Below are 27,506 nucleotides of genomic sequence, written 5' to 3'. Positions count from 1 at the left end.
TTCAGATGTTACATAAGGGACAATATAATAAACAACATCATCGCGATGATCTATGTGAATATAACAGTAAATACTAAATATTAAACGTTATTGTGCAGCATGTAGGATCGACAGCGCACAGTGTGCTTTGAGGTAGGAGCCAAAAAAGTTTGTGTCTGTGAGCACCCGTGTGTACACCTGTGAATGTGAGCGCGCTTGTATTCAAAAGGTTCCTTCATGTCATGATCTGCTAGAGGGTGTGGGGAGCCACAGCCCCGTCCTCCAGGGCATGAAGCAGGCATGGAGGAGATCCAGGCTCCAGACATCCAGAGACTCTCAGAGCACAAGAGACCAGGGAAGACCAACGGAGGGGCAGCCGTACCACTCTGCCGGAAAGAGCTGAGGAGAGTCCCAGATGAGGGGTCACCCAGCAGCCGCGGAGCAGAAGCCAGACGGTGTTGCAGTGACGTGCCCGTGAGCTCCGCCGGCAGCCAGCTGTGCCAGAGTGGACCGAGCCCCAGGCCGAGAGGCCGAGGGCACCCCACCTCCTGAAGGGGCCCAACTGAGCCACAGGCGCCAGGCCCCGACAAGCAGCCACCGGGAGTGAGCCGGTGCATATCTGAGCGCATAGCTCCGGACACCAAGAACCACCAATTCATCGATGTCTGAGGGCATCAGCCACTGGCAGTCAGAGTGGTGGGGGGAGATAGGCCTCCATACCTTGGAGGGCCTGAGATGTCCCAAGTGAGGTGGCGTCTGACATATAAACACAGACAAATGGCCACACACAGATACGAATATCCAGACAAGCAGACCACTCCCAACTCAGTGCAGGGAGGCCCCACATTCCAGACCCCAATCGGATGGCCAACTCCTCCTCCCAGCCCCCCCGCCCCAACGGGCAACAGAGAACAGGGGTGTGTGAAGACTCCAAGCCTCCCTCCGCCCGCTCATATGTCAACACGTAGTGTTGATGCATGTGTGTTCTAAGGTGCATTTAAAAGGAGGGAGGGCATGGAGCTACCTGCCAGAGAGCAGCAGGTAAGCGCATAGCCCCTCCTGCTAGCCCTCAATGTATACACGTATTTAAAATTGAGAGGTGGGCAACGACGCCAGAGGTGAGGTTTTATTCCCTGATGGTCTTCTGGATGCTGTGTGGCATGCCCACCCCCAAGGTCCTATATGTATGTGTTATGAGAGTGTGAGTAATGTGAATGTTTAAGTTGTGGGATAAAATTGAGGCACAGGTGGCCAGAAGGGGACAGGGGGGGAGATGCCTCCCCTGCACACCTGCACCCCAAGGCCCTGCATGTGTGGGTGATTGTGGTGGAGCGGGAAGAGGAAGGCAGCTGGAGACGGGGAGGGAAGGAAGGGAGGGGCAAGAGGCCCCTCTCTGGGGCCAGCTCCCCCACTGACCCCAGTAGGCACCCCCACACTCTGGGCAAAGGGGCCCAGGCCCATCCGGACCGGGGCCCACAGAGACCGGGGCAGCCCACCGTTTGGTTTTTTACACACTGTTTCTGCATTTGGTTTAGCTTTTGGTAAATAAAGAAGGACGTGATGTAATGTGACATTTTGAATGTATGTATATGTCCTGATATAAAAGATGTATTTTTACCATGACTGTAGATGGTGCCTGGCTTTTAGGAGAGACTGAGAAGGTACAGACTCAGTTTTCTTCCCTGAAGAAAGCAGAAGACTTACTTGGAAAAATTCTCAAGTATTACTCATTGATGACTGCTTCAGACAGGGGCAGTTTTTTTTATGATGAATGGCCATGAGTTACATGAGTTTGATGGTAAATGGATTGGTACTTGTACAGCACTTTTAAGAACTCAAAATGATTTTTACTACAAGCCTCATTTAACAAATTGCACAAGTGTTTTTTCTATGAGTAAGCACTTTGAACATTCGCACACACTCACACAGTGTCGGGGGCGATTCAGTGCAGCGGCTTCCTCCGATTTATTTCAACACACAAACTGGAGGAGACGGGAATCAAACCACCGACCCACTCTACATCCTGAGCCACAGGCGTTTCGTTTTTCAGTTCATAAAAGGGAAAAACCAAAGCAGTTCACTCCACCTTGAATTAAACAGAAGTTCCTGAGAAATTCACCAACATGCATGTGTTTAACATTTATCTGATTAGCTTTATCATCCAGTGCGACTCAGAGAGTGGGATGATATGGGAGTTACTGAATCGAGGCTTCATGTTGGGAAAGATTCCGACAAACGTGACGTTTGCTTTGAGAGTGTTGATGGAGAAATACGGAGCAGGTCAGAAGGAGCCTCGCTGTGTCTTTGTGGAAGTAGATGATAGGATGCTGAGACAGGAAGTGTGATACTGCATGAGGAAGTCAGCAGTGGCAAAGAAGTATATGAGGGTGATGCCGGACATGTATGAGGGCAGCAAGACAGCGGTGAGGTGTGCAGTGGAGTGACAGATGGGTTGAAGGTGGGGGTGGGACTGCATCAGGGATCGCCCATTCTTGTTTGCAGTGATGATGAACAGGCTGACAGATGAGGTCAGGCAGGAGTCTCTGTGGACTCTGATGTTCACAGATGTGGTCTGTAGAGAGAGTAGGAAGCAGGTGAAGGAGACCCTGGAGAGGTGGAGGTATGCTCTGCAGAGAAGAGGAATGAAAGTCAGTAGAGGCAAGACAGAATTCATGTGTGTGAATGAGAGGAAGACAGTGAAGATGCAAGGAGCACTGAAGAGGATAAGATAAGATAAGATAAGATAAGATAAGATGACCTTTATTAGTCCCACAGGTGGGAAATTTGTTTTGTTACAGCAAAAGTGCAAAGTTATGTAGCAGAAATTAGAAAACACTGGAATGCAATAAAATACAATACAATAAAATACTATATACAATAGAATAAAATACAAATACAAATACTATATACAACTGAGTAGGAAAATACAAAAATACAACTTTGTCAGAAGAAGAATTGCACATATAGCAGTCTTATTGCACATGTGTGGGTTTGTGTGTTTGATCAGCTGCAAAAGTCTTTATTATGGAGTCTGACAGCAGTGGGGAGGAAAGACCTGCGAAATCTCTCCGTCCCACACCGTGGGTGCTGCAGTCTCCCACTGAAGGAGCTGCTCAGTGCTGTCAGAGTCTCCTGCATGGGGTGGAAGATGTTGTCCAACAGGGATGACAGCTTAGCCACCATTCTCCTGTCACTCACCACCTCCACTGGGTCCAGAGGGCATCCTAGAACAGAGCTGGCCCTTCGGATCAGCCTGTTCAGTCTCTTCCTGTCCCCAGCAGAGATGCTGCCGCCCCAGATGAGTTTAAAGACCAGCCAAAGCAGTGCACAAGAGAGGTGAAGAAGAGTGCAGGCAGAGTGGAGTGGGTGAAGATAAGTGATTTTAGACAGAAGGATAGCAGTAAGAGTGAAAGCAAAGGTTACAAGATGGGAGTGGGACCTGCTGTGATGTATGATTTGTAGACAGTGGTACTGATGAAAAACAAGAGGCCTAGTTGAAGATGTTCAGGTTTCACTGGGAGTGAGCAGGATGGACAGAATTAGAAGTACATCAGAGGGACACGACCAGCTGTGGGGTTTGGAGACAAACAGAGACAAAGCTGAAATGATTTGGACATGTGCAGAGGAGGGACAGTGGACATACTGGTCAAGAAGTGGAGCAGCACATGCAGAGGGTTGGTGTGGCGATGATGACGATCCAAACCAGTGCTGCAGGGAGAGAAAACAAACAGACAGGCCATCACTTCTCAGAAATCATTTTGTGTCTGTTCAACTGTTTGAATCCTCACTTTTACTTCAGCAGACTGTTAAATAAAAAAAACTTAAAGACGTAACTTAAAGACAGTGCGAGATGTGACGCAATGAATTCCTCAACGTTTAAAGGAAACTCAAGGTAAAATCATGTCTCAGCCAATCAGAAGGAAGCATCGTATTACCGCCCTCCTCCTCTCCCCCCCGTTCCTCCCCCCTGTGTCTCCAACACCTCAGCTGTCTAACCCCGAAGTCTCCGTTAAAGGATGTAACCGACAGACACTGGGGGGGACCAGAAGCTCCTCGGTGCCGTCGGACAAACCGAAACATCCCGGAGGGTTTTTATCATGGACAAAAGCAGCAGTAACACACCGACTTAGATCAACCACAGTAAGGTTAGTGGACGCAGTAGTTCTAAAACTTTCAGGAAACGCAGGACATGTTAAAATGTTTGCAGACACGGGTGACGGGAGTTTTCCTCCCGTGCTGCAGAGGAACAGCGACACATGCGCTAAAGTCTGTTTATTCTGCGCACTTTGTTTACACGGGGCGCCTTTTCGCTTCCTTCTGCAGCGGCATCGCTAAAATAAGCTGATTTTATCACAGCAGAAGCATTTTGTAAAGTTCACATGAGGCTGAGCTGCTTTTCCATCATGAACTGAAAGCATAAAGCTGCTGGTAAAAGTAAACACATGTTCATGGCTGTAAATCAAACTGCGACTTCAAAGCTTTGGATTTTTCTTTCAAATATGATAAAACCCAGACGTAAAAGTTTTACTTTAGGCACTGTAGAAACCATCACACTCTTCTTTGTCGTAAAAAACACAAGATCCCCTCAGGGTGCTTTACTTTTTGGACCTTTCCACTCTTTCTTCTACTCTGACCCTTTGATGCCCCTGTGAGGCCAAAACAAATTCTGAAATATAGTAAATCTCTTTGTCCCCAGTGCCAGGCTAGCAGGGTTTAAACGTAAAAAAAAGCTTTCTGACCAAGGCCAGATGATTTAATGGGTGTTGCGGTGAGCGGCAAGTTTTAATACAAAGAATAATTTTATTTCTACGGCACTTTGGAAAACACAGAGCTAGAAAGAGCTTCACAGTGTAAATAAAAACGTGGTTTAAAACAATTAACAGACGTGATAGGCTGAGGAAGGTTGTTCCAGGGTTTGGGGGCTACACTACAAACTCAATGTGATCACCTCTGGTTTTAAAATCAGAGCGTGGGACAGTAATGAGACCATGATTGGCTGATCGAAGAGGTTGGTTCCAGCAATTAGGTCTTTATATGTTAATATGTGTATATATGTTATATATATAATATATGTTAATAACAGGAATTTAAAGATTATTCTGAATTTCAGTGGGTGCCAGTGAAGAGATCCATAAATAAGTGGGATATGTGAGCACTGGCTAGTTTTCTTATCAGCCGTGTTGCTGCTCTCTGCACTAATGGGAGGCTATGGAGGACTGAGAGATACACGTGAAGAGAGAATTACAATAATCAAGGCCAGAGAAAAGTTCCAGATGATTAAATAGGAAAGGAACTGATTGAAAGGTTTGACGTATTTGCAGTATCTCTGACATGAGGGAAACAAGGGTGAGCTGAGAGATGTGAGATTCAAAATTCGGATGCTGGTCAAAGATGATGCAGAGGTTCTGAGTAGATGATTTGATGGTGCTGGCAAGAGCTACTGTACTGACCTCCTAGGGAAAAGTGTCCGTGCCAAACATAAAATCCTCAGTTTTACTATAAATGAGATGAAGGAAACTTTGATACGTCTAACAAAGAATGGCAGAAAATCATTCACTGAGGCATGAGAGGCTGCTGAGGATGTTGGGCTTAACAGAAAAGCATAGCTGTGTATCGTCTGCATACAATTGGCAGGAGATTCCATTAAACCCGTTATTTTAGGTTTTGAAGTTTAATATGTCACAAAGAATGATATATTTAGTCATAGAGGAGAAAAGGACAAGAGAAGGGATTGACACAAAAGTTCTGTGTGCGGACAATTTCATGCAAAGATTTTATCCTTATTAAAAAAGGCTTCATTTTCAAAGCTGAAGTTGTACTGTGAATGTTACTGTTCATTTTCCAGTGAGGTGCGTATGTCTAACGATAGAAGAAAGAACAAAGCTGTCATTCCCAGAGGGCTGTGACGGGATGATTTGTGCAGGTTTATAGCAGCGAGTCCGTCAGCAAACATGTTGATGATATTTAACCTTTTCAGGAAGATTCTCAGCTACTGCTCTGCTAAATGTGACACAACTGAAAAAAAGGTCATAAAAATAATTTTAACAATGTTTGTGAGAGGCGTCGTCTTCACTTCCCTTTTCACTTCACAGTTTATGAATGTGACAAACACACAAATGTGGATATATATGTTTTATATATATATCTATAAAACATATAGATGTGTTATATATAAAAAATGTATAACACATAAACCACCATAAGCACAGATGATAGGTTGGCTATGACTGTATGCATAGACAAGTTCTTCTTTATCTGTACATGCAAAACAAACTAATCGTACTAGACTAATGAGAAAAATGTAAATACATGTCAGACGGTGCACCTTATTATACACTAACAGTGATAATAATAATAATAGTGAAATAATGGAAAAATAGCTACCTTTCCTTGCTCTACCAAATGAGTTACCTCACTCGCTTTATGAAAAACGTATTAATCCTTCCTCAGCTGTGATCCTTTTATTCCCTGCAATAATTTTCGCACAGTCCCTCACTTGTTTAATCCACAGGTTGGATTTTGTGGGGGTTTTCCTGAAATTGAAAGAATTTCTGTATCTGGTGGCAACATGTCCCAGCTCGCTTTCACAACTGCATGAAGTGATTCTATCCAAAAAGATGTCTGCACCTAAATGCATATCCGACTCTTTCTTTCCTAAACAAATAGTTAGCTGATGTTTTTTAGAAGAGGCCTAATAAGCTCCCAATTTCCTCATCTAAGCTTCTTTGGAATCTGTTAAGGAGATTAGTTTTACTGCATTTTTGGCACTTTGCACCCTTTCTACATGCTGCACAGGGGAAATGACTCAGCAAAAAGGTGAGAAATGAGAAATAACTCGCCAGATTGTCAGATTTGGGTTATGAAGCTGATGTTGTTTTTGTCTGCATTGGCTTTAGAAGAACAGAGTTTTTGTTTAAATCACATCTGCCCGCACCTTCAAGGCAGAACTGAAAACTCCAAACAGGTTTATGGAAAGTGACGTCATGCTGGCTGGACGGGGAAACGGCCGCTCGGGTTGGTGTGAGAGTAAAGCGTCCGGTTGGGGATGTTAACACTGAGCGCTTTGATTGCAGCCTCACTGATGTCCGCTGTGATCCTGCAGAAACGCGCTGGGTTCTGGTTTTCCCATTTTGGCTTTGCGCTGACTGTATGTGTTATTTCACAAAGATTTCAAGTAAAGAAAAAGTCTCTGGTTGAACATTTAAATGCCAGAATTTATCTACCAAACTCATTTGTTTCATTTGTCTTGAGGGAATTCAAGTGTTTAAACATTTCCATGACTCGATTGGTTACCGTACATAATATTACAGCCACTGATAATAGAGAATAGACCAGAATTATTCTTCAAGGAAACAACATTGATTGCATTCATCGTAATGAATCATTGCAGCATCTTAGTACCTACAGTGGGGGAAATAATTCCAATATTTGCTGAATTTGTAAGTTTGCTCACCTACAAAGAAATAATTTTATTTTAATCACCTAAAAGTTTGATTTGATTTGCTTGTTACTGAGTATAATGAGTATTTAATCACATGCAAAACATGACTTATTACTTGATGGAGAAACCCTTAAAGCAGTAAGATGTTACTTGGTCAGGTTTGCAGACTTCTCAGGAGAGATTTGGGCCTCAACTCACCAGAAACTCTCTGAATCATTCAGGTTTCTTATTTGCCGTTTGTCACTTAGAAGCTTGAGGTCTGGAGGCTGGCTAGGCCACTTCGTGAAAGGCCTTCTTCTTTAGCTCCCTGTTGTTGCTGTGGTAGTATGTAGGCCCATCGTCTGCGTGAGGAAAGGAGCTTCTTGTCCAAGATGTGACATACGTATCGTGACCTATTGGCCCCTCAATCCAGCAAAGTCATCCTGTACACTAAGCAGAAAAACAGCCCAAAGCATGACGTTTCCTCTCCGTGCTTGACTGTGAGGATGCTTCTTCAGCTGCTTGCTGCCATATGTGTGTTTTAATCTATAATAAGTAAGCCTGCAAAACTGCAAAGTGCTCATTCAAAAATCATTACAGTCACAATGTTAAATGCACTGCTGCTATTACTGTATCGTGAGTCTTTGTGTTTTAGGGAGATGAGGTCCTCTTCTGCTGAGAAACACCTCCAGATGCTGATTCTGGGAGAAGAGTCTTACATTTATGTCCTACAGACACAGAAGGAAAACAAAATGTGTTTAACTTAAATTAAGGGTTCTCGTTCTCTCCCAATGCATTCTTTGTGATTTTTATCTCATGAATATGTCAAATTTTGGCTGAGCTACAATAAAATTATTGGGGTATTTTTCTAGAGAGGGAAGTCTTGTGTAAATTCAACATAATGTGGATTTATGTTGATGTTTTGTCTTTGATGACAGAACTTTCAAACCTGTTTCAAACACATTTTTCATATATGTGTATATGATATGAAATATACACCTGATTAAAGGAACTACTCATAACTAAAGCACTTTGGAGGTGCTGGTAGGCAGATTTGGCACAGCTGGCCAGCTATTTTTCAGTTTTCACACGTCATGTTAAGCCAATTCTAGCCAGCTTCTAGATGCACTTTGTCTTTGAGGCCACATCTTAAGCACTGGTTACAGGCTGGTTTGGGTTGACGGGAGTTTCTAGTGTTTGTTTACCCTTCTCTTCCTTATCTCATTTGGAAATTCCCAAACTATCTGCTCCATCTTCTGCCCCTTTATCTTCCTTTCTAGTCTGGTAAAGTCCGAGCGTTTGCACCGAGGAGCTCACAGCTCAGCTCCATCCAGTGTTTCTGTTACTAATTTAAAGGGGAGCAGCACAGGGAAAAATATCCAGGCTTTTCTCAGCTGACCTTTCGTTTGGAAAGTTTTGGCTGGGCGTTGCTGGTGCCTGACACAGTTTCTAACCATGATTTAATCCTGTGGCACTCTGATTATATGTGAAGCTGGATTTGTCTGATTGGCACTTTGAGTATTTTCAGGAGTCTCTTAAAGCTGTGATTAGAGGTCAGGCTGTTGGTCCACTTGGTGTTTGACTGACAAGAGATTCATAAACAGCTCATGGAAAAAATGAGAGTAATCCAACCCTTCTGTCCTCCTTTTAAAAATCTGTGAGTGATCAGATTCTTCAGGTCCTCCCTGGGCCAGTGGGTTCAGCTGAACTCACCAACAACCACTGCTCTGCTCTGCAGCCACAAAGAGCTCACTTAATCATCTTCCTCTACTGTAGTCGATCCTTTTTAAACAACTCCTTTGCCCTGTTTTGATTAAATGTACCTTTCAAATCAAATGCCCTCCAAATGGCTGTTTCCTGCATACACCCACACCATCATCTGGTTTGCCTCAGAGCGATAACATGACCCACGTGTGGGAGTTCTTATCTGCAGCTGCCTGCAGCCCCCCATCGCCATGCTCTGCTGTTCTGACAGCATCACGGACCCTGTTTGCCTTTTTGTTTGTCTGTTGAGAGTTTGAGTAAAGTCACACTTCATGCCGTCTTTGACAGTTTGAATAAAAACCCACTGGAAAGACATTTACAGACCGGCTGTAAAGAGAAGTGAGAAAATATCACGCAGTTTCACAGCAGTTTGAAACATTAAATGAATATTTTCCATTTTTATAGGTTGAACATGGTTGGATGGGTTAGTGTTGGAGTGCATCAAACAGATGATAGTTACTGTTTGCTATTGTATTGTATGCACTCTGAAGCTTTAACATTAGTATTTTAAATGCTGTTATTGTTTTTGAAGCCAGATGTTGTTAGCTAATGCTATCAAGCTTGGTTAGCAAGCTGCATTTCTTAACAACGGGAGTCCAAGCGGAGACACACATATTGGCTAATTAGGACTAATTAACATACAAAACCCAAGAAATTCACTCATTAGATCTGAGGCACAAACTCCTTTGATGATCTGTACAACACAGCAGCTTTAATATTAGTCCAGTAAGATCATATGAAGTCTGTGGTTCACTTCCACTGTTAACACATAAGAAGCATTAAAAGTTGAGTTCTATTGTGTGAACTGGAAATTGTTATCCATACTTTATTTCATCACATCTGGATTCTTGTAATTAGTGGTTTACTTAGGTAAACTTCCTTGGAACATCTGCAGGTTGTTCAGAGCGCTGCTGCGAGGCCTCACATGTCACACTGTTGCTCATTCAGTTGCATTGACTTCACGTCAACTTCAAACTCCACTTACTTTTAGAACTCTGCATGGACGAGTAGAAGCATATATCAGTGAACTTTTACACCCATACATCCCCAGCAGGTCCCTGAGGTCATGTGACCAGGACCTGCTGGCTGAGACCTAAAGGAGACAGAGCTTTTGCAAGAGTGACCTCCGACTCTTGAACTCTCTCCCACCGAGCCTGAGATCTGTGGACTCTGCTTTTGAGGAACTTTTTACTTGGATGTTTAAGCTGTTTTCCTGTCGACCATTCTTTGATATTATCTTGAAAAGTGCCATATAAATAGAATTTTATTACTTTAAACACTTTCATTTCACTCGAATTTTAACCCTTTGCACTGTTGTTGTGTTATAATAGTAGTGCTGACTATGTTTTGTAGCTTGCGTTGCGTGAATGATCCTGTTATCAGTGTGGCACAGAGCTTCATTCCTGACTGCAGTCAGATGGAAAATTCAACACCACAGAGCTGAATACAGTGTGACTGTAACAAGCTACAGTTTGGGTGAATTGTTATGGTTGAGTGCCTTTAGCATGAATTCTTTTAATGCCCAGTTGACAGTAAAAAAACATGGACGTATCTTCCAGGACAGAAAAAATAAAGTGAAATGATTTGAAATAAACTTGCGTTCTGGCTGAAGGCCATCGGATGGCGAAAGCTGTGGTTGAAAAACATTTCCGGTCCTGGGAAAACGGCATTCCAACCCCTGACATCTGTAAACACTTTCCTGCTGCATTAATGGGCTCAGTCACTCATTTCGGTCCATTTTGTAGATCTTGGTCATGGTATGCTTCAAAACAGAGGATTATCCGTGGTATGCTCACTGGCTAATGCCCTATAATTGAAACCGAGATGGTAACAGTGAAAACGTTCATCGTAGTGCTCCAAAAGGAGACTTTAGAAACAAATCTCTGACATTACGGCAACTACAGCTGTGGGTTCGTGGTTTTGTAGAAGTCTGGGGAAAGACGAGCCACCTCTGGTGATTTTATGGGCTCACTTCTGGTTAGTTTTCGAACGAGGATCGTCTGGGGGTGATAATTTTACTTGCTGTATTGCTTGAGAAATTTCCTGAATTTTCCTCCCTGAAGGACGTTTTCAAATAGCTTTTTTTTTTTTTTTTTAAATCATCTGGATCATAGTTTCAGTGCCAGGTCTCTGTCTTATAATTTCTTTCTTAGGTTGGAAGCTCTCACAAAAAAAAGGTGATTTTTGATGGAGCTGTTAAGAGGTGCTCATCTTGTTTTCCTACATTACCCAGCATGCTCTGTGATCCATCAGCTGCTCAGAGGTTTGTGTTGTGGAAACACATTTATCAGATTTCATTGGCACGTCAGCTATTATCACACCTTTTACCAAATCGACAGCAGAAGAAGACAAAGAAAGTAAAGTTCACGTCATGTGTGTTTCTCCTGACATTCTTTCGTTTGTCAAAATGAAACCACGATGGCTGAAGCAGACGATCGGTTCTGTTTAGAGAACATCAGGAAATGGGTGCAGTCTCTGCACAGTTTATATTAGAGCTTAACCAGCATTTGTTTGACTTCACTGTGGGTTATTCAGGCTGTAACTAACAAGTATTGCTCAGTCAGTATTAACTTTCAGTCATTAGAATCATTTTATTCTTGTTTTGTCTGTAATAAAACCCACAGCAGCCAAACCCTGTTGCAGCATAACTTAGAGATGATTCAGGGTCTTCTTTGCATGTCTGACTGAAGCATTCAAACATCATCACTGAAATACGACGGAGAACATCTGAACGTCGTCACTTCAGAAGCCAGATTCAGAAATAATCCCTGCAGAGCAATTTCCTGTATGTAACTGATTAATGCTTTTCTTTCTGCTGTAACATCTTTAAATTCATGGCTACATGTATTAAGCTGTTGTTTTATCACCTTGTAAACTTTTTGATTCATCTTAGCAAACAAATCTGATTTCCAATATAGACTGTATATAAAAGATGGATGAGATGTCTCCTGTCCAAACAGTGTGATGAAACAGGCGCTGCCCTGTGTGCTGCTGACACAGCACTTGGACTTGAGCCATTGCACTAGTATATTTATCCCAGTAGTTTGGAAATTCCCAGGTTAGAGCAGCCAAAGAAAACCCTCGAGTAACCAAACAGTTTCAGTGACTAAGATGACCTCATTTATGACCCCATTATATTTCATACAGAAGAAATTTTCTGTAACAATATTGTAACAATAGAGTTTATAGTTCTGCATTAAATCTATAGATGCGCTGTAGCCACAAACCTTACAACATAACCTGTGCTGTAACCTGAACTGCTCCTCCCTAAAGTGTCACGACATCCTGCACAGATGTAAATGCTGGGAATAGCCTCCATCACTTGTAGATAAACAGCAGAGTCATAAATTCATTGAAAAGTTACCTAAAAACTCTTTTCTTAACATGTTCCAACATAATGTACCGTGCATAATAAATGTGACAAATGTCATTAAAAAACAAGAAAACATAAATATTTAAAAATCTGTCAAAACCCCCAAATTTTAAACATTATTGCATAACAACAATGATGATTCTGGGTTGTAGATGTAACATTAGGATATTTTGCAGCAGTAAATCATCCTGCTGCCGGTTTGTTATCTGTGGTGGAATAATATATAAAAAAACAAAGCTTCTTTCTATTGTCCTTGAAACACAAAGGGTCCATTTTTGTAAACTTGTAGTTTCCCAAATTTATGATAGGAAACATTTTTATGATTAAAAATATCCCAAATGCCGCCCCCCTCCAAAGTTGCATGAAAGGAGTTGAGTTAGGCATCCGATTGCAATGCCTCCTGCGTGTGGCGCTCTGAGCATGTCCTAAGAAGAAGGCTCTGGGGCAAACTCGGGACACGCCGGAGAGATCGTATCTCTGAGCTGGCCTGGGAACGCCCCTGTGTTCCTCCGACTGAACTGGAGGAAGTGGCTGAGGAGAGGGAGGTCTGAACCTCGGCCCTGGATAAGTGATAGAAAATGGACAGTTGGATGGTTAAAGGCTCGTGTAATAAAATGTCTCAATAAGTAAAATTAAATAAAAGTCAGTAAAAATACAAATTTAAATATGTTACAATAAATCAGTGTTTAAAAACCTGATAAAAATATAATTGAATCAGAGCAGTACTGCAGACAAATACATGAAGATTCATAGTTTTATTCAAACTGTTGCACCAGGATATGTTCTGTATTATATTTCATTGAACTGAGGGTGGGTTCGTTGAGGCACCATGAAGTGTGGATGAGCTGGTCGTCACTTTCCTGACCTGAACCTGTGAACTGTCTCTGGTTTTTTATTTCCTCCCCCTCAGTCTGTGATGGTGGTGGTCGGGTTAGAGGGATGGGGTGGGGGGGTGAGGGGTGGGGCTAATGGCTTCCTGTCTGAGGGAGATAAAAGTGGATGTGGAGACTGACGGACAAATGGCGCATCGCCCTGATTCACCAGGACTATGAACCTCTGCAGGAAAGGAAAGTGCTAGTCTTAATAGTTTCAGCCTGGCTGCAGAGAAGGGCAGGTCGAGAGACAAAGAGACAAAGATAAAGACCATAAAAGAGATTTTAAAAATGTGAAGGTGCAGGCCTGTTTCTGTTTTCACTTTATGGAAGTTAAAAACCACCAGACATTTACGTTTTCTCATATTTGGAGACGTTAATTTTTGATGGGTGGGGAAGGAAAGCAGCTGTGTTGGAACTGAGGCTGTCCGGGATGGAAAATAAATTATGAATGACGGGATGAGGACATGAGAACAGGATGAAGGAATGAAGAGAGTGAAAATGTGATACGGTGAGGAAACGGTGGAGACAGGTAATCAGAGGACAGCAGTTCAGCCCAAAATAAAAAAGGGGGAGGGGAGGAGGGGAGGAGAGTGACAATCAAAGATTCCCAGCAGACGAGCATCACTGTAACCCCGACTGTGGCCGAAATTGGAATTTCCTCTGGGTGCACCACAGCTCAAGTGTCTGAAGTGAAACATGTTTGTGTCCCACAGAGCGCCAGCCTCTGCAGACGCTGACCTAAAAGGAAGAAGGACCGAGTCCTGCTGACAGGAAGACAACATGGCCTCCAGCTCGCAACCCAGAAATCCTTCCTGTGGTCTCACAGACAGGAGCAGCAGTTTCTTTAAGGTAAGGACTGGACAGCTCTGTGGAGACATAGCAGAACAAAGATCATGCAGAAAAGTAAGTCATCACATTTGTGTGGCAGATGCTGAATTTTATGAAACTATTTAAACAATTTTTTTTTTACCTTTTGGATTAATTGAACAAACAAACTGTAGCTGAGATGATTTAGATTAAGGGTGATGTGAAAACCGAGGTAACTGGTTGATTGGACGGATCAGGACAGGAAACGATGAATGTCTGTTTCATATTTGAAACTTATTTACACATTCAATTCAATACAACTTTGTTTACATATCACCAAGTCACAACAACGGTTGCCTCAAAGTGCTTTATATCGAAAGGTAAACACCCTACAATAATACAAAGAAAATAGACAAAACCCAACAATCATATAACTCCCTGTGAGCAAGCGCTTTGGCGACAGTGGGGAGGAAAAACTCCTGTTTTACAAGAAGAAACCTCAGAGCAGAACCAGGCTCAGGGAGGGGCGGGGCCATCTGCTGTGACAGGTTCTGGGTTTGGGGGAGGAAGTGAGGACAGAGACATGCTGTGGAAGAGAGCCAGAGATTAATAATAACTAATGATTAAATGCAGAGAGGTGTGTAAACACATATCAGATAAATAGTCACAGATGTTGGCTGTGAAAACAAAAAGTCCACCCACCTGTTCATACCTTCTGGTGCAGCCAATCAGAAGAAAGTTGCCTTAAAGAGGAGGAGTTAAAGCAGCTCGTTTTAGACAGGAGATGAAGATAAAGAAGGCTTATGTTGAACATTTAGTTATGCAAAGCTGCCCCAGTAGAGTTTAGAATAAAAACATGAAAGTGAACAAGAATTTTTGCTTTAAGCTACAAACTGGTGTCATAAAAGGTTCCCCGCTGGCAGCAGCTGTTCCGCTGGTTATCATGCACACCCCTCAGCATAACTAACATAATTATTCTGTTGATAATTAAGTATTTTTCTGAGTGTTTTAAACTGCTATCACATTTCTTCTTCTTCCTCCTCCTCTCGAGTTGCCACAGCAGATGATCTGCTGCCATCTCACCCCAGCAACCTCCTCTGTCACACCAGCCTCCTTCATGTCCTCCTTCACTACATCCATGGACCGTCTCTGTGGTCTTTTTCTTTTCCTGGCAGCTCCATCTTCAGCATCCTTCGCCCAGTGTCCCCTCACTATTCCTCCTCTGCCAAACCATATATCAGCCAGGTCTCTCCCTCTACCTGTCATTTCCCCCTTTTATTTAAGTTTGCCACCAAATACACCTTCCCTCTCTCCTCCTGCACTGTCTTCATCCAGCAGGAGCTCAGTTTTTTCTGGCGCCCTGCTGTTCGACAGCAATGGTGCTGGTTTCTGATGATCTTGAATATCTGAATGTTTGATTTGGGAAAGATTCCAGGCTTGGGATCTTGCATATAGTTTCTTTTAAAAAAGTTTTGATTGGCCACATTTATCTATTGACAATCACAAATAATTTCATAGACCCCTGTTCAGTAATCTTTTTTCTTCTTACCATTTTTGAGACAGACTCATGAATGTCTTCATGATTTTTTTTTATTAGTATTTTTAAAGCACTCATCAGAGTCTGTTTGGATTTATGCACTCTGGGATTTCTTTATCCTGTTGAGGTTTTATCTTAACTTTAAATTCTCACCATTATTAATTCTGACTAAGCACTTTTCCTTCATATAATCAGGAAATATGGACTGTTGACTGATGAAATACCAAAGTGGATCAGTGTGTTTGACAGTTTTCCTCCACTTTCTGCCATGCATCGAAGAAGTTCTGGAAATGAACAAAACCAGCTGCTCTTCCTGGCAGCCTGACAAACACACTCACAGGACTCATAAAAACCTCTCTCTGTCCACTCCTCTCTCTCCCTTTCATCTTCATCTTCTCCTAATTTCTTCTGTTTTCTTTCTCTTCTGCAATCAGTTGCATATTTTTGCTCCAATGTCACTCAGATGTGAAAACCTTTTCATGCAGTGCCTGTATGTACTGTTGTAGTCTTGTGTTATGAAAAGACCTGATCTATTTCTCGAGAGTTAACACATGACAGTAAATCTGTTTCCTCGCTGCTTCTGATTTCCTCAGTCTTTCCTCATCTTTCAGTGCCCTAAACATTTTATTTTGTGTGTGAGCCTTGGTCAGTGTTAAACGGATTGTCCTAACCTTGTGGTATAAAACCCTGATTTAACTCTGAGGCTGACCTTTAACTTCATCTAATGCCTGAGCCACACAGGCCTAGATACTATTAAGCGACTTCTCCCTGGCAAATATGGGGTGTTAAGGGAAAACGTGTATTTCCCAACTGGTGATGAGTGGTTACTGCCTGTTGCTGGGTGAAATTGGTTGCAAAAATGGTGCAGCATTAAAAACCAGCCTATGATTGCTTCGGGGCTAGCAGATTGCCCCAACCGTCCGTTTGCACGGAAGATTGTAACATTTACTCTGCAAACTGTGGCAAAGCTTGAAAAAGTGAAGACCTGACATGAGAAACATTCACCTTCACAGTAAAAGATGTTCCTTTGCGAGTATCTCTGCTATGGCAAGGTTTTACTTTTACTTTGAAGCCGATCCATGCCACAGCTTTCACAGTTTCACAACAGCTTGGAGAATATTAGGCAAGCGTTTGCAGACAACTGGACGTCTTCCTTGCTTCCAGCTACTGGAAACCACAGGATCTTCTAGCGCAGTGTTTCCCAACCACTGTGCTGCGGCACATAGGTGTGCCGTGGAAGATTATCTGGTTCCACCTGAGTAGTACTGATTAGTACTGATTAGTACTCTAAGTGATCAGCATAACAGGCAACACAGTTACATTCTCCTCCACTAGAGGGCAGTAAAACTACCTGCTCTAATTAAATGGCTTCTCAACTGCCAGTAAAACAGAAGAAGAGGAAGAAGAAATGACATACGGTAATAGCCGAGCTTTGAGACCACAGTGATAATAGCAATAGCAAAATTTTCAAAAAAATATTTGAAAAGAAAAGGTAGTCAGTCTGAGCTGGGTCCTGGAGAAAGTTACGATCCAGATGAAGCATGGGCAGTGGTCAGAAGAAAGCAATTCCTCTGTACCTGATGCACGGAGAAAAATGATCAATATGCTTGTTGTGACATTTTAGTTTTATGGTGTGCCGTGTGATTTCTCTAATGTGAAATATGTGCCGTGGTTCCAAAATGTTGGGGAATGCTATTCTAGCACCACACTTTTCCCTGGTGACCAGTGGTTGTCAATGAGCAGTCTCTAGGCCTGTATGACTGGGACATGAGCACGTGCGTACAGGTAGATGGATTCATTTGTACCTTGCTTCATGAACCAGGGTTGTGTTCTCAGACAGCTGTTGTTTATAATGTTGGTCCAAATGTCACTGCAGCAAACCTTCATTTCTATGCTGATGATATAGTGATGCTCCTCTGCACCACCACAACAGGCTCCCAGCACCACCTGTGTGTGTGTGTGTGTGTGTGTGTGTGTGTGTGTGTGTGTGTGTGTGTGTGTGTGTGTGTGTGTGTGTGTGTGTGCCCTCTACTGGCAAGTCAGTTGTGTAAAAGAGATTTTTATATACAGTCTTTTAATGAAAAGTTGATTTTTCATGTAAAATCTTTTACATGCACGAGGTCATCTCTCCACTATGGTTTGATTCTGAAGCTGCCTTATATGTGCAAACTTTTTATTATTAGATTTTGTTTTTTTCTTCACACGTTGCACATTTCTCTGGCATTATGGTGCTTATACTTTAATTCTGCACCCCTGAAAGCCTACTAAGAATAACACTTGAAGCTCTTTTCTGTTCTGGGCAGTTTCTCCCAGAGGGCAGTGAGGATGGTCTCATTTCTGGCTTTGTAAAATGTGGGCTTTTAAAAAAAGAAAACAAAGATTTGTTAGTGATGTAACAAATCCTTATTATGTGTATTATGCCCACTAGCCCTGAAGTGATTGCATCAGCTCAGTTTATCTGTATGATATATCAGTGCCCTGCACAGAGGAATGAGTAAAACCCCTTTGAAAGTAAAAGAGACGTCTTTAGACCAGACCAGCAACTCAGAAACAAAGTCACACTTTTAATTTCCTTTGCAGCTTTTTCCATCTTTAATAACCCTGTGAAAGCGCTCTGTACGCGTCTGTGTGTCAAAACCAAACACATAGTTTCCCGTTGACTCCATCCATGGCTTTAACAGCAGCTCATGCAGTGAATCAATTACGTCTACGCATGCACACACACACACGTGCATTGCTGAAGGAGCTGTGTTTGAGCGCTTCAGTCTGCCTTTGCTCTGCATACCTGTGCTGTTAAGAATAAACTATAATGAATGAAAATAAACCCTGTTTATAAAGCTCTGTATAAATCAGTGAGTGCTTTTTTATGGATGTGGGTTGTTTTTCTCTAAAGGTCATCAGTGTGACATAAGGCCTGTGTGGGTATCATCATTAGAGTTCTCTGCCCAGATCCAGTCACTCAGCAGCGCTCGTGCTCACTGACCTTCGTTTTATCGGTCAGGAATTTCCCATGTCTGCTCTTCTGGCTCACTTTCTACTTTCGCATTCATATAATTCAGTGCCCGTCTCAACAATATGTAATAACTAATGTTTCTCCTTCTTTCCGTCACTGGATAAACTCAGGATATGAGGCTCTGCAGAGAAAAAAAGTTCATGTATGATTCTGTAACATGGAAACCGTTTTAAAGGCTAGAAGGTGACATTAGGATAAGCAGACTGATGCCACGCTCACGTATGCTCTAAGACTTGACTGGACTCTGGCTTTAACTACAAAGACGAAGGGGAAACTTTTAACCTGGTACTGTCCAACACCAGCCTGACAAATTCCAACTTTATTATGTGATTCCCACTAGCCTTAAAACATTTTGTGCATTATAACTGGAAACTGTTTCCAACAACAAACATATGGTGTATTTTACTCCCTCCCATGTTATCTTTTGGCTAATACAAACTCAGATAATTACATTACATTACAGCTGATGATGTCAGGTAACACTACACACCTGAAACAACTTAACGCTCATCCATGTGACGCTGGCGCTCTGGCAGAGGGAGCTGCCAGCTTTGTTTTTGTCTCTGAGTTGGTTTAGTGGCTTGAATTTCAACTGGATCTGTCATCAGGAACACTGTAAACAATGCGGTCTGAAGTGGTGTAATCTTTGTCAGCAGCATGGGAGAGCGCTCGTTAGTTCTTTAGAAGGATGAAACATGAGAGCAAATGTTTTCCTTTCTGGGATTACCCGTGCTAATTAAAGGTTCATGCTGTTCAAACTTCCACTTTGCTATTTTCTAGCTTCTACTTCTACATTTCTTACATTTCTTGATTGAAAATTGATGCTTTGAAGCATGAAATCTTTGGCTGTTTCTCCAGCTTTGGTCAGCCTCTGTCTCCACCCAGGCTCCGGCTGAGAGCTCCTTCTCTGGGTTTGAGATATTAGTTGTTTGGTGTTGCAGTATCACTGGGGATCGGCTCGTGTTGTGTAACAGAGTTTTGACCTGATGCAAAGCTGTGGGAGTCTGTGGCTTTTACAGAGCTGGCTCCACTTAGTCCTGTGAGGGGGGGTTGAAGGTCCTGTGGTGGCTGTGGTCTGGCCTGGAGCCCAGTTTAGGGAAGAATGTTTGGAGAAGGATGCCTCCTGCTGGTTATAATGTATAATGGGCGCGCTAGTTCATAAAATCTTTACAAATGTGCCGTTTCTGTGATGATACACATCCTTCTGGCATATTTTCCCTAAATGTTGCATTTTAATGTAGAATATCAGAAAGATAAATACTGTAGGCTTTCAGGAGCAGCCCTGTTTGCACTGTTTGACCCAGATAATCAGTGAAAAGCATCCAGATTTCAACATCTGCTCTGATACGACGAGGAGGCTCTGAACCCCTGGGAGTTCTCTAAAATGTGCAGTGAGGGAATGTGGGAATTGCAGTGAAAAAAGACAACATGAAATCAGTTACATTTTTATGCAGCCAAACAGTTTTCAGCTCCAGTACATTTTGGAGTAAATTGCACACAGAATTAATTTTGCCAGAATGTGTGTTTTAACTGAATGCAGACGACTCAGAGATAATGTGTGGGGTGAAAGGGGCACACGTTTGCTTTAAAATAAAAGGAAGTTGCAACCGTTTTTGTTGCTGGTTCCTCTGATTTTACCAGCTTACTGTGAAAGTGAGTCAGAGCTTGGAGAGAAAAACGTACATGAACTATGGGTGAAATACAGTGGAACAAGTTGAAATCTAAATGTACGCAAATGAAACATTATTGATTCAGTTTGGGCTGTTTTCCTCGATATTGATCATAAATAAACATCCGGAAATCTGAGCAGACCTCAAAGACTAAAAGATGGAAGAATTCACATTTTTGAAAATTCAGCCGACTTGTTGACACTGTTGAGTTTTTGGAGCCAGTATGGATCATATTTGATCCAGATGATCCAAAGTTTTATTTTTGAAGCTTGGAGGTGAGGATTCTGTTACTGTTACCATCTTTGAAGCCACGTGTCATGAAAAAGGGCTGATCAGACACTGCTCACCTGTACAGTAAACACCAAACACTCACTGCGCCCACCCGAGGCGATGTCTGCGAGTCCACTCACCTTTTTTAAAGGTGTCACAGAAGCAAGTCTCCAGTCTGCGCTGGGTTCTTATTTATTTATTTATTCTTTGTTTGTTTGTTTGTTTTTTGAGGAAAGCAGGAAGTCCGACACAGAGACTCTGCCAAAAGCTCTCGCAGTTTCGTTTCAGGAGTTTAAGGAAAGGAACAGAAACACACTTAAGACACCACGTCACAGAAACCCACACACACCCAAAGAAGTGACTCTGGACCCTCGTAACATTAAGAGCAAAATACAGCTGAAATATTTAAAACGAGAGGTTTGTTCAGTCACTTTCATTTGACCTTATTCCATTAAACTGAACATTTTACATTTACAAAGCAACCAAATCCTGACTTTAAGTAATTTGATTACATGAAAATTACATGTTACAAAACATGGCAGCATAATCTGCAGGAGAATACCATCAAAGTGATGTAACTGTAATAACTGTAGTGGAAGTATAACTTCCAAGTTGCAAACTTAGAGTTTTTCTCTTGTTGTTAAAGTTATGGCTTTCTCATTCAAGCCCATTCATTTAGACTGGAGCTTCAAATTAGCTTTGCTGGTACTTGTTACCATGGCTGCTTTAATGTTTTGGGGGGATTACAGTTGGGGACACCAAAATCTACATGTCTCCAATCATTTCATAAACCGAGCAGGTTTTTGTTTTCTTTGTTCTTTTTTCCAGGTTTGTAAAACAGACTCCGTATCATCCATGTCATCACTGCTCGAATCCTAAAATATTCCAAACTAAATGCGGACCTAGATTTGAATGACAGTTGTGATAAGCCTTATCTGTGCCGACCTGAAAACAACACTGCCTGTCACAGATGACTCTTTGAAGGCTTCCTGTCTGAATTAGAAACAGCATTTTCAGTTTGGGCAGCAGTTTGTTATCTGCAGGAGGATTAGGAGAAATTTTCCCTCTTTTTTTTTTCACTCTGTGCTTTGTGTCTGTTTCCTTCCAACAGGAAACGAGGTCTACACCAGAAAATGAGTAACAGTTTCTCCAGTCCAGTCTAGCTCAGGCTCAGTTTTAAGTTTCATAATTTATGTTTCATTTACATCTCGTCCGTCCTCTTCTCCTTTTCACGCTCCCTCCAGAGTCACAGCCTCTCACTCTGTCTCTTTCCAGCTGATTGACACATTTGCGTTGGAGATCGGAGAGCTGAAGAAGGAGATGGTTCAGGTCTCTCATGCTGTGGACAAGGATCCTGTGGAGCTACAAGGGTGAGCCTGTTTTCTATGTGCTATCAAGTATTTTATTCCAGACTTTATGACACAGATCTTTCTGTTTTCATGTGCTTATTCTATCCATTTGGAGTTTATTATAAATTTGTAATTAGATGGTGAGGTCTGGAGGACAGTCTGAAAATGTTTATTTTCTTTTTATATACTAGGAGACAATCTCGGCATTGACTTATTTTATTAATTCTAAGTTATTTTTTGGTTAGGAGGAAACATATAAAAAAACATACAAACAACCAGCAGGTGGCAAAAGTGTTTAAGTCTTTCTCTCTGTGGCAGGCTGGAGAGCGGTGTGTACCTGCAGGCTCGCCACTGCGGTGGGCTGGTGGGTGAAAGGGATTCTGGGTACGACTCCTTGCGGAGGAGGATGAGCGTGTGGGACCGGCTGACTCAAACCCACCCGGCGTGGCTGCTGCTGGGGGTCAGCGAAGAGGAGGCCAATCGCATACTGCTCAAACAGCCGCCAGGGGTGAGGAGGTCGCGTCCTGGGATGCAGATGTTAATATGTCTCCTTTGAATGTCTTTCCAAACATTTAATTTCGCGGTGCAGGTGTTTTTGGTGAGGAAGTCTGTCGCTCTGCAAAGAAAGGTCCTCTCCGTGCGTCTGCAGGAGGATCAGGAATCGGGAACTCCCATCAGCCACTTCCCTGTCAGAGAGAGTCAGTACAGTAAGTGACATGTTTGACTACCTTTAACTAAAAAGTACTTTTCGCTAGACGTCAGAGTCATTATTTGCATTCTCTTAAAGCACTTTTCAAAAAGCTGTGATGGCAGAGATGAGTCAGACGGCTAAAACGAGGCTTTCAGTTTCCTTTGGTCCTTAGAATACATCTCGTTCGACCACAGCCGCCTCTGCAGTCACGCTGTCCTCTGGGTCAAAGACTTAAATACACCATTTCCTGTCCACCTCTGCAAATGATGCCCAGAAATAAACCAACACCGAAACAAGAATCAGATTATGACTGAGGCGGTTTGCCACATGTGTATGTTACATTGTGTACTATTGTAGTTTTGTTTTCTTTTTAAATGTAACTGATCAAGAAAATTGCCGGAACGACATTATTACACCATCGTTTTTGCCTTTAGTGAAGCAGTGAAGACGGATGGGAAAGTGAGGAGCAAGATGCACAGAAATGGCCCGCGGGTCGGGCTCGAACCAGGCCGCTCGCCCACTGCTCACTAAAGTGGCGCCCAGCAGGGAGAGACGGCTCAAACAATCAGGAGTAAATATTTTTGAGAATTCTTGACAAAATTGGCAGTTGTCCCGTCCCTGCCCCAAAGAGGCTTTCAACAAAGCTAGACACTTGGAAGACTCAGGAGCCAATCATATCGTTGCATAAAGCTGGACGACTGTTTTAAACCTTATTTTGGGTGAAAGCAGGTTTTGTTTCTTTGTTTTGATTACTTTTTTTTTTTTTAATTGGACTTGTCTGGTGAGCAGAGATGGGCAGTAACACGTTACTGTAATCCGATTACTTTTTTCAAGTAACGAGTAAAGTAAGGGATTACTATTGCAAAAAAGGTAATTAGATTACCGTTACTTTCCCGTAGGAACGCTGCGTTACTGCGTTACTAAAACCTTGGGGGTTTTTTTTTTGCGAGAATGTCTCACGACAGTGACGTAAGCGAGTGCGCCGTTTGTGACAACAGCTGTGTGCAGATCAACAGTGGATCATATATCGAGTGTGGGAGAGAGTATGAGCGTGCAGCGTTTAAAGCGTGGAAGTACTGACCTTACTTTGAGTTTGATTCCATAAAAAGTGACAAAAACATTAGTGTCCGCTGTGCGTGGGAAGAAAACTTCTTTTTACAGCGAAAAAAACCCCTAAACCTCCGAACAAGCACCGAGTAGCTACGACGTAATGGGAAACTCACAGAGAAACTCGCGGATTCTTCCACTGACCGCTGCAGCTCACCTGCACCAGGGTAAACCTCCGCCTACCACAGTCCTGCTTTACAGGTGAAAATAGAGCAACAGGACCGCTGAGTCTTTGACTTTATTTATTTTCTGCTGTGTTTTACTTGCATCTATTTGAAAGATAAACACACAAAAAAAAAATTTATGTGCTGGAATGTGCAGAAAATAGGTTTAAATGTTAAACTAATTTCTTCCAGTCAGAGAATGTTGCATATAATTAAATGTTTGCTTGATGCATAAAGTTAAAAGATTAAAACTAATAAAACAAGTTTTAAAAAGAGACTTTTCCATCTGATTACATTTTGTATGATGGATTATGTAGAAAAAGTAGAATTGGGCTGAAAGATCTATCGCTTTATCACCTATTCAGGTTGTAAATCGTGTTTTTAACAAGTAACTAAGTAATTAATTACTTTTGAAAATAAGTAATCAGTAAAGTAACGGGATTACTTTTTGGGGGGAAGTAATCAGTAATTAGTTACTGAATACTTTTTTCAAGTAACTTGACCAACACGGATGGTAAGTCAGGCCAGTTTTATGTCCCACTGACCAATGAAATGAAAGCTGTGACTCTCTCTTTAGTTTGGGGCTTAAAAATAACCTCCTGCATTCATGCCAACTTCCCAAGTTACAAGACTTGCTTGTACGAGGATTTTAAAACCTATAGTTAGAATTTGGTCATCCGGATAAATCAAAGAATAAACAAAGAGCCAAAGCCATTAAATGTTGCACGAGAACATAAGACGCTTGAAGTTAAAAGAAAACTTCCCTGCAGTGTCCAGTTTAAGGCAGTTCAGTCAGAAGCAGAAGAGCTGTGCAGCTGATTCCAGGCAGGAGCTGTAAACCCACACAGGATACACAGAATAAACCAAAAACTATAACTTCCTGTGATTTTTGGTGAACGCAGCTCAGGAAGTGAGATGGGAGCAGACTAGGAAATAAGCAGAGCATCCAGTTAAGATAATGAAGCCGAAATGTTGTTACATTAAAAACAAATCCAACATTTTCTATTGTATTTTTACTATTTTAACACATTTCCTCTGACGGTGCTTCAGCTTAGATCTCCAAACTCATCATGACCTCATCTTGTTTTTGCTCGTAGACAGTGTCCAAACTACAACTGCTGAAAGAGCCAGCCCTATAAGGCTTGACTGGTGATACTGGAAATGTGGGTTTTACAAACAAATGACAGCTGAAATGAACCTTTCGTCTAGATTTAACTTTTGTCCTGAGGGTTTGCCATGTGAAAAGACATAACATACACAGGCTTCTGTTTAAGTAAGAGCAATTATAGTACTTATCTTCAGCAAACACGCACAGCAGCCATGATTTTCGTCACCTTTGTGCTTGTGCAGCATACCTGCGCTGACCTCTTTCATCTAAAGCTCTTTGCAGTTGTGCCTGCTTGTTGTGGTTCTTCCTTATGCTTTGTGGAAGCTTTATTGAACTGTTAAACAGTCATTTTTAATTGTAACATTAACGTCTGAGATATTAAAGTAAATCAGTTGCATGTATGGTAAGCATTAGTCATTGAGCTGCAACACTGCCAAGAAGTGACGACATACCAGCTGTGGATTTTCCCTGCTGAAATGACAGCACAGATGGGATTGTGCCTTAGGCCTGCTTTTTCTTCTAGCTGCTCTATAGTTGGCGTGCCTCGTCAAGCTAGCCCTGTACACAGTGTTTGAAGTGAACTTAAAAGCTTTTAATTATGTATATATATAAATACAACTTTAGAAAAGTTTCCTTTGTGAAACTCTGCCTGTGCACATAATGAGAAGAGTAACTTCTGTCTTTGTATGTGACTGTATGGAAACTAAAAGCTCAAAGCCACTTCCCTAAATGTGTATCAGAGAGCCAAGAAGTCTCAAATGAGGTGAAAATCACCTAAGAGAGATTTGAACTCTTAGGTCTATGACATCCATTCAACAGTTGTTGAGGATATCTCAACTTGAAACCTGGAACGATCCACTGTCCCAGATTTTGTCAGTTTATGTAGATGTTGAGTTATTTCGTGGTCTAATTTCAGATACTAGAGATCTAAATACTAGAAATAAAAAATAATAAATGAGAAAATGATCAAACTCATCAGAACTCATGATCTGAGGTAGTCATCGTGACATCACCTGCTGTTTTATAGTCTCATTCTTGACGCCTCGAGCTTCTTGGCCACGGCCACCTTAACGTTGTGTAGCCAGACATGATGCAGATCTCACTGTGAGACAGAAATGTGCTCACAGCAGGTGTACCTTTGAACTCGGTCACCTTAATTTACAGCATGAATATCATATTGTATTCAATAAAACTTGAAACTCAGGAAAGACTGTTGATCTGTATCCTTTTATGAACAAATGTAGCCTGCTAACATCATAAATGTGTCCCATCTGCCCTGCACTCACGATGAAGGTTTCACAAAGAGACGTCACAAAGCAGTGGCTGATGTAATCTATTTTTTATGTACATCTATGACGAAAACGTTGCACCAAAAACCGAACGCACCAGCTTTCTAAGGACGCCAAGACCAGTCAGTTATTGGCACATCCACTTTTATTATTTCTCACCACAGATTCATGCAAGAGTCTCTTTGCCTTCAGCAATCAGAACACAAGATGACATGTTTATATCCTCATATTTGTTATGCGGCGTGAGGACAGTGAGGGAACTCGACACCCTGACCTGGTGTTATAACTGCCAGTTCAAAAGAGGGAAAATACCCAGAGGAGATAAGAGAACTTGTAAAACTTGTTGCGCTTCTGGATTATTGACCTGTTCTTCCAGAAGCGACGGAGAAGTGGGCATGTGCAGTTTGTACCTGGAGTCAGTGAAGAGGAGAAACCCTGGGTAACTGACGAAGGTCGTCTGAAAATGTTGCAGTCACATCGTTTTAATTTATCCTTTGAGAACCTTTTTTTTTCTTTGAGCTGAATTGTTGGGCTCGTTTATTTAATTCTTCTGACACAAGTACCATCTCATCAGTATAAACAAGCCTGAAAAAATGCTGATTAGGCGAGAAATCCCTCGGTGAACTCTTGCACTGCATGTCATTAACTTCCTGTGTGTGAAATCTGATGAGATCTTTGTAAATTTCATCTGCCTACAGCCTTTTCTCTCGATGGATCTGGGATCAGCTTTGCAGACCTGTTCCGGCTCGTGGCCTTTTACTGTATCAGCAGGTAAATACCCCACCTAAGGCAGCTTCTTTGTTTGGTTTTCTTTGCTGTTGCTTTGTGATGATTCAAGCATGGATGAGGATAATGTCGAGTAAGCAGTCCGCTCTCAGCGCTCACGGCTTTCGCTTCTTGTTTTATATCGTGCCAGCTGGGGCAACGCAGACAGACACAGGAAATAGTTGAGCTGAAAGAAATGCCAGGCACAACAAAGCAGAGAATTAAATGGACACAAAATTGTCTTTAGATATCGTCTTCAGCTGCGTGTTCGCTTTATAAAGTCTGAGCACGGGGTGTGTGTGTATCTGTAGCACTGTATTAAAGT

At 42.2% G+C, this 27,506-nt stretch overlaps 1 protein-coding gene across 1 annotated transcript in view; it reads left to right on the top strand.

Annotated features, from left to right (window-relative positions):
- Window positions 1-4,027: 4,027 nt before the first annotated feature.
- LOC146631254 (ras and Rab interactor 2-like) overlaps window positions 4,028-27,506 on the top strand; it is a 38,409-nt gene continuing 14,930 nt past the window's right edge. The window contains exons 1-6 of the mRNA XM_085355222.1: window positions 4,028-4,124; window positions 14,125-14,260; window positions 21,984-22,078; window positions 22,376-22,565; window positions 22,647-22,764; window positions 27,115-27,187. Of these exons, the coding sequence (XP_085211348.1) occupies window positions 14,192-14,260; window positions 21,984-22,078; window positions 22,376-22,565; window positions 22,647-22,764; window positions 27,115-27,187 (545 nt within the window). The 5' untranslated portion in view covers window positions 4,028-4,124; window positions 14,125-14,191. The remainder of the gene's footprint in view (window positions 4,125-14,124; window positions 14,261-21,983; window positions 22,079-22,375; window positions 22,566-22,646; window positions 22,765-27,114; window positions 27,188-27,506) is intronic.

Source organism: Diplotaxodon limnothrissa, linkage group LG6 (assembly GCF_057381915.1).
Source record: "Diplotaxodon limnothrissa isolate DT_005_m linkage group LG6, D_limnothrissa_male_GT1.1, whole genome shotgun sequence".
In the NCBI taxonomy this organism is placed as follows: Eukaryota; Metazoa; Chordata; class Actinopteri; order Cichliformes; family Cichlidae; genus Diplotaxodon; species Diplotaxodon limnothrissa.
The sequence above is the reverse complement of the archived record's forward strand: the minus strand, read 5'-3'. Positions and strand labels throughout refer to the sequence as shown.